The 15,018-nt window shown below is 39.4% G+C and overlaps 1 protein-coding gene across 4 annotated transcripts in view; it reads left to right on the top strand.

The window, feature by feature from the left end:
* Positions 1 to 8,570, top strand: part of SAMSN1 (SAM domain, SH3 domain and nuclear localization signals 1) — a 396,747-nt gene extending 388,177 nt beyond the window's left edge. For 2 of the 4 annotated variants that reach the window (XM_075909843.1, XM_075909842.1), the window contains one exon: positions 6,297 to 8,570. In XM_075909843.1, coding sequence (XP_075765958.1) covers positions 6,297 to 6,496 — 200 coding nt within the window. In that variant the 3' untranslated portion in view covers positions 6,497 to 8,570. The remainder of the gene's footprint in view (positions 1 to 6,296) is intronic. The other 2 variants (XM_075909844.1, XM_014580526.3) reach the window with 1 other exon arrangement.
* Positions 8,571 to 15,018: the final 6,448 nt, after the last annotated feature.

Below are 15,018 nucleotides of genomic sequence, written 5' to 3'. Positions count from 1 at the left end.
AGCCTAATAAGGTTGCTGATGCGAGGGAGGAAATGGGGGATATCTTTCCCCTATAAGAGAGAACGGTCAGGAAAACAACATTCCACCCCACACTAGAACCTTTGGCAGAGAGCACCCTATCAGGATTAGCTTGTAGAAAGGAAACCCCCAGAGATTTGACAGCAGTTATGTCCTAGGAAATAGAAACTTCATCATCCCTAATTTCTCATCTTGCCAGGGTCTCCCAATGGTTATTCAAAAGTACTGGTGTAATTAAATTGTGGTGTTTTGGACCAAATAGTCACAACATTGATAATTGCTTATTTGAGCCTGCAGAAATGTTCAGTCACGCGCACAAATAGCAATTGCTTTATTGCCAGGGACAAAGCATCATGGCCAAAGGCGATGGCATTATCGTTGCTGTGACAGTAGTCAACATTAACCACGCTGGACAAAATATGGACCCCAGATTCCGCTTAATTTACACATTGCACCACCTGTTTAAGTCAATCAGATTGCACATATACCATGGAAAGATCAATCTTGGTTTGAACACCTTTTATTTTTATTAGTGCTCAGAGAAGGTCCACTCTCCCATTATTCTGGAAACTGGCCAAAGGCTCATCAATTGCAAGCAGCATTCTGTCATCATCAGGGAGTCGGTCCCACAGTAATTTTTTTCTGAAGTATAAAATGGGTCATGTATTTAGTGAGAAAGTGTAGCAGCTGGACTACCCTTTCTTCCATTCAGGTATCAGTGTTTTTCACCTTTTCTCCCAGTTTCCTCTGCTGGATTCCTAATTTCAGGGGCAGAAAAGACTCTTTCTTTTCATTGTTCTTATTCAGGCTATGTCTACACAGGAGTTATTTTGGAATAACTGACGTTATTATGAAATAACAAAGAGTGTATCTACACTGCAAGCCATTATTCTGAAATAATGGTGAGCTGGAGAACCTCTTACTCTGACTCCTGTAGCCGTCATTTTATGAGGCATAAGGGAAGTCAAAGGAAGCGTGTTCTTCCTTTGACTTCCTGATGTGTATACAGCGCCAAAAGCCGAATTAAGCTATTTCGACTTAAGCTATGCAATTGACATAGCTCAAGTTGCGTAGCTTAATTCAACTTTAGCCCTGCTATGCAGACATGCCCTTACTCTCTCAGTCTCAGATATTAATTCAATAGCCCCACTACTGATAGTCCAGCCGGAGTGCTGCAGAATGTCTTCAGCACTTGTACAAAGAAGTGGCCATGATTGAAATCTTAGTTCCACTGAATTCAATAGGATTTTTGCTAAAGCATAAATGTAATTGTTTTCCTGACAGTTTTAAATTATAAACTCTTTTCTGAAGGGATGTATCCTTTTACTAGTCCTGTCCATGCAGTAGTAGCAGTAGTAAATATTCCCAATCATTAACAAGTAGAAAAATTACATATGCATCATACATTCATCGTCAAAAACCTAAGGACTAATATTTCTTCAGTACTTGTAGTCTAATCACATAGTCTAAAATAGTATTGAAACATAGGTTTTCAAACTGTGGGATGCAGTGAGGTTATCAGGAAGCAGATGATGGGGTTCAGGGCTGGAGCCAGCCAGGTGTCTGAACCAGGGCAGGGCAGCACTGGAGAGTCCCCACTGGTCAGGGAAGGGAGCAAGAGAAAGAGCAGAGCCATCCTGCTCTGTCAGTAGCATATTTCCCTCATCTCCACTTCTTGGCTGCTAGGGACTGCTGAGAGGGTATGTCTACACTACCCCACTAGTTCGAACTAGCGGGGGTAATGTAGTCATCCGCAGTTGCAAATGAAGCCCGGGATTTGAATTTCCCGGGCTTCATTTGCATGAAGCCAGCCGGCGCCATTTTTAAATGCCGGCCAGTTCGAACCCCGTGCCGCGCGGCTACATGCGGCATGGAGTAGCTAGTTTGGATTAAGCCTAATCCGAACTAGCTACTCCGTGCCACGTGTAGCCGCGCGGCACGGGGTTCGAACTGGCCGGCATTTAAAAATGGCGCCGGCTGGCTTCATGCAAATGAAGCCCGGGAAATTCAAATCCCGGGCTTCATTTGCAACTGCGGATGACTACATTACCCCCGCTAGTTCGAACTAGTGGGGTAATGTAGACATACCCTGAGTTCTTTCTCCGTTGTCCCAGCTGGCTGGCCATAGCCCTGCATATTTTAAACCTTCCAAGTCCTGCAAGAGCAAGAGGTGGAGAATAGAGGCACAAGGAGGGCAAGGATCTTGTAGAGGCAGCTAGGCCTTGCCACTCGCATTTTCTGATGGGACATGGGACAGAGTGGGTGCGGCACTTATGTGACTTCCATGGAGAAGGGGGCATAGGAAAAAGCAGTTTGGAAAAAAGTTTATATTGGAATACTCATGTCAAAATTCTATATACTTGAGCTCCTCTGACCTTATCTTAGACAACTCTGACGGAAAGCTATTTATCTCATATGAAAGTTATTTACTATATGAAAAATAACATGCCTTCTACTTTTTGATAAGAGAGTGAGTTCTGATGAATCTGCAACACTTAACAGCAGTTGATTTTTATCTATTCCTTTTCCTGTGCAATGTATCTTTGACTGACATCCAGATTAACAGTACAAACTTACCTTTAATGATAAAGGGCTTGACTATGTCCAGGAAGTTAAGAACATGTAGGTGTAAAAGTCAAAGTTAAAAATAAGTATAGTTTTTAAATGTGAAGTAGGAGAACATGACATTTACACTGACTTAATATATATTTATAATGCTCAATATTATATTGAGGCAGCTTTAGTATTTATTGTTTGATCGATTTTTTTACTGAGAAAGTTAGTCTGTTTTTCTTGAAAAAAATACTTGTTTTGTTTGAAACTTTGGTTTTTCAGTGAAAAACAGAACAATATATTTTTTCAGACAATAAACACTGGAGCACTTTGGTTTTCAAATTTTTGTTTAAAAAATCCCAAGAAAACATCATTTCAAAGATTTGAAGGGAAATTTTTTCCACAGAAAATACTAATTTCTGACCAGCAATAATAATATAGTGGTGACACTGTGCAATTCAGAGTCTCAGCCTGCCTTTTGTAGTAAGTTAGTTTTTAACTCATTTGTCACAGATTGATTTTGTTACCAAAAATGTGTATGAAAATAATCTGCTTTTTAGCAAATTACAGTATTCCCATATATTTATAGCACACAAGAAATCAAACATCAGAGGAAATGTATATAATTCCTCTTATAGAAGTTTCAGCTTCTGCCATTTTGGGTCCAAATGTGTTTGTCATTGTGATAACACAATGCAAAAAACCCACAACAGATCCATTTGTGTACAAGAAATTATATTATTCAGATGAACATAGTCAAACAGTCATCTTTTAATGAAACAAACACATAGAATAACCAAAAGTGGCATTTTAAAAATTCATCCAATAATTCTGTTCAATCTCATTTAAAAAAAAGAAAATACAGTAACAAAAACGATAGAAGACTAAGCTTCCTTTTTGACCTTAAGACTGAAAACAGGATTAACACTTTTTAGGTCACTGCTTGACAAGACAGAGATGATTCTACAGAAGCTGATAAAAACACTTGCAAGTGACATAAACTGACCACGGGATGACAGTTGAGGAATAGGAAGACCTTCTGAGTTCAGCCTCTAAGGAAGGATTCATACAATAAATTGTTGAATTGTGTAAGCACACTATGACCAAGCAGACTTGTTTATTGCTGGCATTTGTTGAATGTAGCCTGAGCTAACGGAAAAGCTAAGTTAGGCATCACATATATATCCTCTATTATCGTGGTGAACTGATAATAAATAAATATTACTACTACTACTACTCCTACTACTACTACTTCTACTACTAATAGTAATGGTAATAATATTCTCTTTAGCCAGAATTTTGATTAAGGAGGAAAAGGAAAAAAAATTCTAACAATGCCAAAATGTCCCATTTCCACATTTAAATTAAATATTGTAATTGTTTATTTTTACATGACTATCTATGAATCTTTTTGCATGCCTGCCTTTTTCAGGGAGCGGTTTGCCTCTTAAACCATAATTCTTCCTGGAGTATCAGCAATGCACACTATAAATATAACCAGAATCCCTAGCCTCCTGGTAGACATATGCCATGTAAGGCCATTCTATAAATGCACATAATTTACTCTATTTTCAATACACAGGATTCATATCCACTATAAATCTGTCATCATTAAAAATATAGTATTAATTGAGAATAAAACTGATCATTAATATAAAATTGAACAATAACTTTCTGATGACTATTCCTCTTCCCCACTTGTTCTCCTGAAAACTTTGTTTGTGTTTATGTAAATGTGCTTTTATTTCATTTTGGTATTACCTTCCCTAATTTAAGTCAGAGACAGTCAAGGAGACAGAACCACATTTCTTATGTATTTTAATCCTGCCAGACCTATGTGTTTAGATTTAGAACACAGATCTAGCATGTATTGATAACCCTTTGTACAAACCCCAGGCATACAACATACAACGATTTTCAAGACGAGCATGTTACTAGTTCATATATGACACTTTACATAACACCTTTTAGATACAGAGTAGCAACAATGTGTTACGTGTAGAGAGTATGTCAGGCCTGATATGAATTGCTGATAATGTAGTGAACCACCAGTGATCCTCTGTGCCAAATATATATCAAATTCATGGCATTTGCTATGTTCAATGAAATACTAGATTGTAGATAATTGAGAGATCAGTTTAAGCTCTTCCTGTTGAGGCAACATGTCTTTTTTCCATTCCCTGGTAGATTAATATTTTGGCTGACAAATGTTTTGAAAGCAAAACTTGTGTCTATTTAATGTGGGGAGATTTTCAACAGTATGAATGGCAATTGAGTGACTAACTGCCCTTTGGGTCTTTGAAAATCTCACCCTTTTATTTATCTATGGCCAAATTTTCAGAAATGCTCAGCACCAGCAACTCTCACTGAAAAGCTAAGGTCTAGATTTTTAAACATATTTAGACCTTGCTGTGCTCAGCATTGCAAAGCCTAAGGGTACAAATGTCTAGATGTACGCTAAGTCTTGTTTTCAAAAGGGCTTTTGGATTTCATTGAGATTTAGGGTCCTCAGTGCCTAAGTCCCATTGAAATCCAAAGTACCTAAATCCCTTTTGAAAATAAGACTTAGGGTATGTTTACACTAGCCCCCTAGTTCAATCTAGGGAGGCTAATGAGGGCGACCAAAATTGCAAATGAAGCGCGGGATTTAAATATCCCGCACTTCATTAGCATGTTCCCGGCCGGTCGCCATTTTAGAAATTGACTAGCCTGAAGTAACTGCCCGCATCTACACGCGGCAGTGAAACGGGATTCTGAATTAAAGCCCTGAATCGAATTAGCTGTTATTCCTCCTGGAATGAGGTTTAACAGTTAATTCAATTTAGGGCTTTAATTCGGAATCCCGTTTCACTGCCACGTGACGCGGGAAGTTACTTCAGGCTAGTCAATTTCTAAAATGGCGACCGGCCGGGAACATGCTAATGAAGTGCAGGATATTTAAATCCCGTGCTTCATTTGCAATTTTGGTCGCCCTCATTAGCCTCCCTAGATTGAACTAGGGGGCTAGTGTAGACATACACTTAAATGCCTAACCCTGTTAGGCTTTCTAGTGCTGAGCACTGCAAGGACTAAATATCTTTAAAAATCTGATAGTTACTGCTTTTGAAAATCTGGCAACTTCATTTTGGTTCTAAAATAGGAACTGAGCTTTTTGGCAAATGTGGCCCGATATGTTGCTGCTTTTGAAAATCTTGTAATTGTATGGCATGGCTACCGTACCTAGCACTGTAAATAGACACATTTGATCTCTGCCTTATGGAGCTATAGCCTAAAGGTACAGCACCTACAATACATTTACACATCAAGCGCAGAAGGTTGAGGGAAGAATGTTAGATTATGATAATTAGGTCTTTCAAAGGGTTTTGAAAATGAAGAAAGGGAAGAGCCTGACATTATATAAACCCCAGTGTCACAATGCATTCTGCACAAGCAGACCCTTGAACCAGTACACAGGCCTTTTGATGTCTTTGGGGTTCAAGTACCCACCTGTGAGCAACATGTTACAGAATCATGTTCATGTTGAGTGGGCTGCAGTTGTTGTTAATATCATGTGGTGATAATAATCAGATCAGTCAAGATTTCTGTTTCTAACAGACATTAGGTATGGCTCTAATAAGTCTGCAGTTTGCCAGTTCAGTTTCTGCAGTGCTCTAAGAGCAATCTTGTAATCATCCTAACAATTATCCACAGGTGATTCATAATACTTTCCTTTTCATTTGTTACAGATGAACAAGAACATGAAAATGAGCAACAGCCCCTGACCTTAAGCCCTGATCCCAGCTTTAACAAGTCACAGTTAAATGACTGTCCAAGAGACTCTGGCTGTTACATCTTATCAGAAAATTCTGATCCTGGCAAAGAAGAGCTAGATCCAGAAAACTTATCTGACATAGTACAGACAATTACCATCACTGAGTCAAACTGATTCTGTATCAGTGCTTTGCAGGCAGGACTACAGGCTGCACCACGCAAATCCGGGACTCTCTGGTCTAGCAACATCCATGATCTGGCATGACCATGAATGTTCCTGGATGAGAGAGCCCCGGAGCAGGACGATCAACAGCTGGGAGCCCAGCACAGTCCAGCGAGTTTGATAGCAGCTGAGCCGCAGCAGCCCAGGCAGCAGCAGACCACAAACTGGGCTGTCTGTCACCCAGTAGCGGGGCTGGGGCCCCAGCAACCCAGGAGGGGAAGCCTGGCCCAGGCCACATCAGCATGGGCAGCAGCAGGACCGCAGCAGCATGCACGGTGGCGACAGCAGCATGATTGGGGCTGCCTGCCACCCAGCAGCGGAGCCAAGGCTGCGGCCGCAGAAGCCTGGACAGGGAAGCTGGGCCAGGGCCACAGCAGCCCAGACAAAGCAGCACGGCTAGGCCAAAGGAGACAAGAGCAGGAAGGGGTAGCAGGCTGAGGGGTTGGTGCCAGGGGGACCCTCCCATTGTCGGCAAATTCTCTCATCCAGGATCGGTCAGCTCTCAAGGGTGCTGGACCATTGAGGTCTCACCTGTATTGTATACATTAAGCTAATTTACTAGTGGGGCAGTACAGTAACAGCTCCAAAATATTCTCAACATAGAAAGTAGTCTTAGGGTTTTCAGCTGACATATCTGTACAATATTTTTTACTTTATTCAGTGTATGGACACTGTAGCTGAATTCTGGATGACAAGAATAATGTCTCCTACTTTCCTTGTTTATTAATTCTTGAACAGATGGCTGAAGGGAAAAATAACTGCAATATAAATATATATATTTGTATATTAAATGCATTTTCTATAAAAAAGGGAGTGATTTATCCGGTGGCACATAATCCTGGATACTGTAACTTTTGAAACATTTTGAAATATTGTAAATAATGTACATATTTATCTTAAAAGCTAAATGTTAATTACTGTCCTTTTTATCTTCTAATGAATGTTTTTCTGGTATTTATACAAAACATGCTTTTCATCAATATACCTTTATATTACAAAGGTGATTAGATTCATATTCTACTATAAAAAATACTGGGTCTGAGTCTCATTTACATTAAAGCTGCTTTATACCACTCTGCATAAACTGCTCTTAAAGTGGGCATCACATGTAATTTACTGCCATTTTAAAGCCTCTTTACATTACCATGTGGTGCAAAGAGGCCTTAGTGTAAATGAGAATCAGGCCCTCTATCTTCGTTAGCCTTTAGGAATAACTTGCGGTCTGAATTTAATTCTTAACTGGCATTTTTTTTAATTTATCTTTTTTTATTGTTTTCATTCTTTCTAAACATTGTAAAATGAAAGAGACCGCTGGTAGTAGCAAACCGATATCCACAGTGAGCTTTCATTATTATTTTTGGTGAAATTCCTTTGTTTTGTACTTAAAATTAAATTTGTTAGTAGAAATACTTGTTTGTATGCTAAAGCCAATAGCTAATGCATTGGTGTATATTAACAGTTTCCTCCATACAAAAACTAATATTCATTTCCTCCATGTATTTTAAAATATATCTTTTATGTTCTTTTTCCCTGCTTCTTGCAGTATTTCCTTTGACAATAAATAGAACTATGTGATTGAGACTCTTAAAAACTCTTATTTTTTAATGTGGGCACTATCATCTAAAATACAGTACTTTTTTAATGTGAGCACTTTTTATCATGCATAATCTGTATCAAACCGATGTAGCGACTTCCTCTCTTACCTGTTAGTCACACACTTTTCATAAATTATGTCTGTGTTAAATAGTTTCCACTAGATTGCTGACATTTTTTTAAAAATCACTCTTTAGAAGAGACCAAGCATGGAAAGTTTCTCAAAAAGAGAATTTCCGAGGAAGTTATAAACAAATGAAAATGGAGACTTATAACAGAGACTGGTTCTCTCCTCCTGTCACTTTAAATGTTACATTGCTGTGGGTGTCTTCATGTTAGCCTCAGAATCTTAATGCATGGTTCTACTCTGAAAAGTTAGTTTGTGGGATTCCGTATTCTCTGTGGCTACGTCTACACTGGCCCCTTTTCCGGAAGGGGCATGTAAATGTCATGAGTCGTCGTAGGGAAATCCGCGGGGGATTTAAATATCCCCCGCGGCATTTAAATAAAAATGTCCGCCGCTTTTTTCCGGCTTTTAAAAAAGCCGGAAAAGAGCGTCTACACTGGCCCCGATCCTCCAGAAAAAGTGCCCTTTTCCGGAGGGTCTTATTCCTACTTTGAATAAGTAGGAATAAGTAGGAATAAGACCCTCCGGAAAAGGGCACTTTTTCCGGAGGATCGGGGCCAGTGTAGACGCTCTTTTCCGGCTTTTTTAAAAGCCGGAAAAAAGCGGCGGACATTTTTATTTAAATGCCGCGGGGGATATTTAAATCCCCCGCGGATTTCCCTACGACGACTGGTGAAATTTACATGCCCCTTCCGGAAAAGGGGCCAGTGTAGACGTAGCCTGTGTGTCAGTGACTTCCATATCAAACATGCGTTTAAAAGTAAAAAGATGGGAGTGGGATTAGTTTGCTTTTTAATGTCCAGCCCTGCAGACTTGAGCTGGCATCAGCATGTCAAGCTCTATGGGTTTTCATATAAATAACAAAAAAGGTTCTCCAATTAGAAATGAGTTAACAAACCTTTTGATGATGTATGAACCAAAATGTAATTTCTCTTAGGGCATCTCTATACTCAAACTTGCACCAGCTTTACTAAATCAGTTCCCTAATGTATTTCGAATGAGTTGTTTCAGTACATAACTGTACGGCTGTGTCTACACTGGCCTCCCTTTCGGAAAAGGGATGCTAATGTAGCACTTTGGAATAGGCAAATCCGCGGGGATTTAAATATCCCCCGCGGTATTTGCATTAACATGGCTGCCGCTTTTTTCCGGCTTGGAGATAAGCCAGAGAAAAGCGCCAGTCTAGACGTGATTCTCCAGAAAATAAAGCCTTTTCCAGAGGATCTCTTATTCCTACTTTCAAGTACAATAAGAGATCCTCCGGAAAAGGCTTTATTTTCCGGAGAATCACGTCTAGACTGGCGCTTTTCTCCGGCTTATCTCCAAGCCAGAAAAAAGCGGCAGCCATGTTAATGCAAATACCGCGGGGGATATTTAAATCCCCCGCAGATTTGCCTATTCCAAAGTGCTACATTAGCATCCCTTTTCCGAAAGGGAGGCCAGTGTAGACTCAGCCCATAGGCATAGTACTGACATGAGCTAAATCAATTATTGCAACTTTTGTTTCAAAGAAGCATGTTCCAGTGACAGCCAGCTAAGACTACTAGGATAGCCTGTGCATGAATGATTAGAGTCCACAAAGGCAAATATAGCGAGACATATAGAGACACAAAGGTATTGTGGGATATCTAACTGCATGGATTTATAGGAGGAGAGAAGACTTGTTTAACTGGCTACAGCAACACAGTTAGGTGTGGCTGTGTATTTAGCAAAATATCCACATACCCATTATTTTACAGCATCTAATCCATGCACCAGATTCAGCTGATAGCTCTGATTGACTATTAAATACTTATTAAGAGTGTGGCTGTGAACTGCGTGTTTAGCCATTTGTGTCCCAAATCTGTTAGAAGCATGGTAAACTTTTTGCCCAAATTGTTGTGCATGTACTGGAGAATGTGTCAAAGTAACTGAGTTTATTTAAGCCATTGCAACTTCCTGTAAAGACTGAATGATTATATCTCACATTGAGAAATTTCCGCTCACTTAAGCAATTCTGAGAAAAAGAATGAGGAAATTGTATACCACAAAAAAATAAAAATATCAGGTTACACGCAATGGGCATGTACAACTGTCTTTCATTTTAAAGTCATTTTATTAATTAGTCCTTATCCAAGCAATGTAGTTATTGACTTCCAAGTTGTCTTGTCTGAATAAGACCTAGTAAAAAATGAACTGCACAAGTGGTAGAAATGTTAAGAAATTTTAAGAAAAATCTTATGTCCACTTGAGGAGATTCTAAAGGCTACTAGGAATTTCAGAGGAGGAGAGTATGTCGTGGAGGTCCTCTCTTTTGTGCATTTATGAGAGGGGTTGTGCCCTATTCCACTTCTTTATATCTTCCTGTGCCTCCTAATTGAGGGAATGTAGGATCCTTGGTCCTACTCAGACAAAATGGGAGGCCCTATATTCCTGCATTTCCCTTCATTGTAGGGTGTATGTGAAGGATCAAAACAAAGTAGACAAAGTTGAAGAGGCCCCGGGTTTCACAGTGCAGTCATGGATGATACCAGTGCAGAAGCCAGTGTTACTTATAGCAGCATGGCCTTCTGCTCATCACTTTCCCCACGTCAAATGTGGAGAGAAATATTTCATAGACAGAGGACTCAACAGGAACAGGGCTTCTATGGCAGTTGTGTGTCTTAGGTGAAAGCTGGCCAGTGGCTCCATTCCAGGAGTCAACATGTAACGTAGAAGTTCTGAAAATTCACAGGAATTGGACTGCATGACATTGGACTCTGCTCCCTGCTTCGCCTTTTGTCATAAATCCCTTGAAATTCAATGGGCCTGATTTGCCAATGCTTGGTACTTTGCATAGTCAACGAGCCCTGTACAAAATGATGTAGAACACTCTAAGCAGTGTAGGTGAGTGAATTCTGATTTAGCTGCATTTTGTGCTGACTTTTCCCAAGCGATTATACAAGCTACAAGAAAAGAGTATCAGACCTATGAAGTTTCTAGATGGGGTTTTCCCTGCTCTCAGTTTTTGTAAGGCAGGTGAGTCTACAGCCTTTAGAGAGGATGAGTAGAAATAGGCCACTAATGGTACGTCTACACAGCATGCTAAAGTCGAAATAAGATATACAACTTAGCTTCGATAATTGCGAATCTGAAGTCAAAGTACCTTAACTCGGCTTTTGGCACTGTCTACACTGCAGGAAGTTGAAGGAAGAGCTCTCTTCCTTCATCTTTCCTTACGCCTCATGAAATGAGGGTTACCGGCATTGACAGGAGCACCCTTCTCAGTTTGAATTAGCTGTCTTAACTCGACTGCTAATTCGAACCCTGGAAGATTGACAGTAGCAGCTTCGATCTTCCTCTGTAGTATAGACGTACCCTAAATGTGAAAGCAAACAAGAAAAAAAATGTGAAGATGTTTTTATACATACATGTAAACTCAGTTATATGTGGCTTAAGTCAGATTTTTGTATATGGGATTCAAAGACCAGGTGTATTGCAATACTCAAGTCTCATATGAGACATGTAGAGGAGCCCACCCAGCTATATAAAAGTGTGCACCTTCCCCTATATTATCATATATGGAATCAAGGAAATTAGCAGGAATCACTCCATTATCAGTTTCTAAAACAGAGTGAGATGTATTTTGGGCATATTGTATCCATGTGAATTATACTTGTTTGCAAATCATCGATTCCCTCTCTTTTATGAGATGCAATATAGATGACTGGCTTTTAGTGATGTAAACTGTATTTGTGCATTGTGCAGCTATATTATTAATGTAACTGGATTTAGAGCATGCTCATGCCCATGACTTGCATAAACACATTTTCTGGATGATGGGAAAACTTAGAAAGAGAGAAATGTTAGTTGCTACTCTGAGAAAACCATATGGAGCTGTGCTAGGACACTGGACTGAGAGGCAGAAGTTAGGTTCTGCTCCCAACTGTTTTTCAAAAAAACTCTCTGCTCTTCTTGTCATATTTTTGAGTTATCATTTTTAGATGCTGCTGGTCTGATTTTCAAAAGCACAGAGTACATGCAGCTCCCACGTACTTCAGCTGCACTAGAAGAATATCTGAAAATCAATCACCCAAACTTGAAAACTTCAAGGTACTCTTTAAGTACTGTGTTCAACAGCACATAATACTTCAACCCTCTCTGCTTTGCCTGCCACATCATTTGAGAACCGTCTCATACTGGCTGCAAGCACCTTCTTTTATGCAAAGAGCTTTTCAAATATCTTCTCCACCAATATTGTACTTTATAGAGTATATGTGTAAATGAGAGGGAAACTGAAAGTCACTCAGGGCAGGACGGGAAGATTGGCTTTCTAGAAAAATAAATTTTAAAAAAATCCTACCAAAGTACTTTCATGACTTCATACAAGTCTCTCCAACACATCATATCATGAATTGTCTCCCAGCTCCAATACTTCCTTTGTTTTGGAGGTTAATTACTAATTCCCAAAGAAGATACATTTCCCAAAGTAGCTACATTTAGTAAAGTAAACAATATGGCTACATCTACATTGGCCCCTTTTCCGGAAGGGGCATGCTAATTTTTCAGATCATAATAGGGAAATCCGCGGGGGATTTAAATATCCCCCGCGGCATTTAAATAAAAATGTCCGTCGCTTTTTTCCGGCTTTTAGAAAAGCCAGAAAAGAGCATCTACACTGGCCCCGAAACGGCCTGATCCTCCGGAAAAAAGCCCTTTTCCGGAAGATCTCTTATTCCTACTTCAAAGTAGAAAACTTCAAAGTAGGAATAAGAGATCCTCCGGAAAAGGGCTTTTTTCCGGAGGATCGGGCCGGATCGGGGCCAGTGTAGATGCTCTTTTCTGGCTTTTCTAAAAGCCAGAAAAAAGCGGCGGACATTTTTATTTAAATGCCGCGGGGGATATTTAAATCCCCCGCGGATTTCCCTATTACGATCTGAAAAATTAGCATGCCCCTTCCGGAAAAGGGGCCAATGTAGACGAGCCCTATCAGAAAGGCCTGGTGAAATGGGGCCTATGGGCTTCCTACTTAAGCTCATATATTAAATTAAATCTGTGGAAAATATATACAGTAAATACTTACTTGGCTTGATGTATTAATAAAAATTGAATGTATTTTTTATTTTAGTATTAAATGTCAACAAGCTTTCTGAAGAAGCTAGACTATTAGTGTGATTGATTAAAGTGCTACCATACATCAGCACTACAAACATGGCTATAGGACATTTAGCCAAGTCCTTAGTATTTTCTTTAGCTAAACTGTAAGGCTGTCTCTAGACTGGCCAGTTTTTCCGGAAAATCAGCTGCTTTTCCGGAAAAACTTGCCAGCTGTCTACACTGGCCACTTGAATTTCCACAAAAGCACTGACTTCCTACTGTAAGAAATCAGTGCTTTTTGCGGAAATACTATGCTGTTCCCGTTTGGGCAAAAGTCCCTTTTGTGCAAAACTTTTGTGCAAAAGGGCCAGTGTAGACAGCTGAGATTTGTTTTCCGCAAAAAAGCCCCGATCACGAAAATGGCAATCGGGGCTTTTTTGCGGAAAAGCACGATTAGATTGGCATGGATGCTTTTCCGCAAAAAGTGCTTTTGCGGAAAAGCGTCTGTGCCAATCTAGAAGCTCTATTCTGAAAATGCTTTTAACGGAAAACTATTCCATTAAAAGCACTTCCGGAAAATCATGCCAGTCTAGATGCAGCCTAACAGTACTGACTTTGCTCAATTGGAATGAACCAAAACCTATGATCTGTAATTTAAAAAAAAAAGTGTAAACTTCTTTTTCTTGTGGATTACATAGACAGTGAATAGAAAGCCATTGGGTGTGTGATTAGATCTGCGAACTAGCAATACCTTTCTCTTTGTTGCCTCCCTTTACCTGTTAAGGTGCTGGTTTTTAATTCCCTAATGCTGCCTGGTTCTCTGGATTTTTTAATTTCTATGTTTGGTTCTATCTGTGTTGTTATAGAAAATCCCAGTGAGGTATAATATTACTGGGATTCACTAGATGGAATTATAGAGTCTCTTTCAGTTACAGTCGCACATAACTAGATGTATAGGCAATTAGCTGTTAGGAGAATGGCTACTGTTAGATGTGGTGCACTTCTTTGCAGAAGCTGACCAGATCATCAGTAAAGTTGATCGATCCTCTCTGTCTCAGTCTTTGACATAAATTGTATCTTGGATGTAGATTTCTTCACTCAAGGAGACAAAAATATGGTGTCAAAAATCATTAGAACGACAATTTTCACTGGTGATGATAGAAAGATGGTTAGCAAAGAATTGGGTTGAATGTCTATCAGTGGAAGGAACCAGTGTTCACAGCAACCTATGCTTTTTGCATCCTGACCTGTGAATCAGACAGCTGGCCTGTGGTTTTGGTGTTACTTTATCCCATATGCTCCAAGTTAGATTGTTCTCTGCAGCATCATAATTTAATACCTTACTCTGGAGAAATAATTTATTGTTGAGGAATTGGCACAGAATTTAGATATTATTAGCCAAAAAAGTAAACAAATTTACAAGAAATATAAATCAATAGTATAACATTTTAGTGAACAGTCTTATTGTACCTCACAATTTCAAAAGTAAATATAGGGGTTCATCTAATGAATACCTAGTCAACTGAAAATTCTACTTATCTGAAACAAATGTTTGCCCTACCTAAAAGATCAACAAACTATTCACATGAGAAACTAGCAATAAACAATAGAAGGATGCACAATGAATGTTAATTAATACAATTTGCTTTCAAATAAACTTGCATTGTATGTATATAGCTTTACTACCATACTGAATAAT

The sequence above is a fragment of the Pelodiscus sinensis genome, chromosome 1 (genome assembly GCF_049634645.1).
Source record: "Pelodiscus sinensis isolate JC-2024 chromosome 1, ASM4963464v1, whole genome shotgun sequence".
Lineage (NCBI taxonomy): Eukaryota > Metazoa > Chordata > Testudines > Trionychidae > Pelodiscus > Pelodiscus sinensis.
This window is presented reverse-complemented; position numbering and strand designations above follow the sequence as displayed.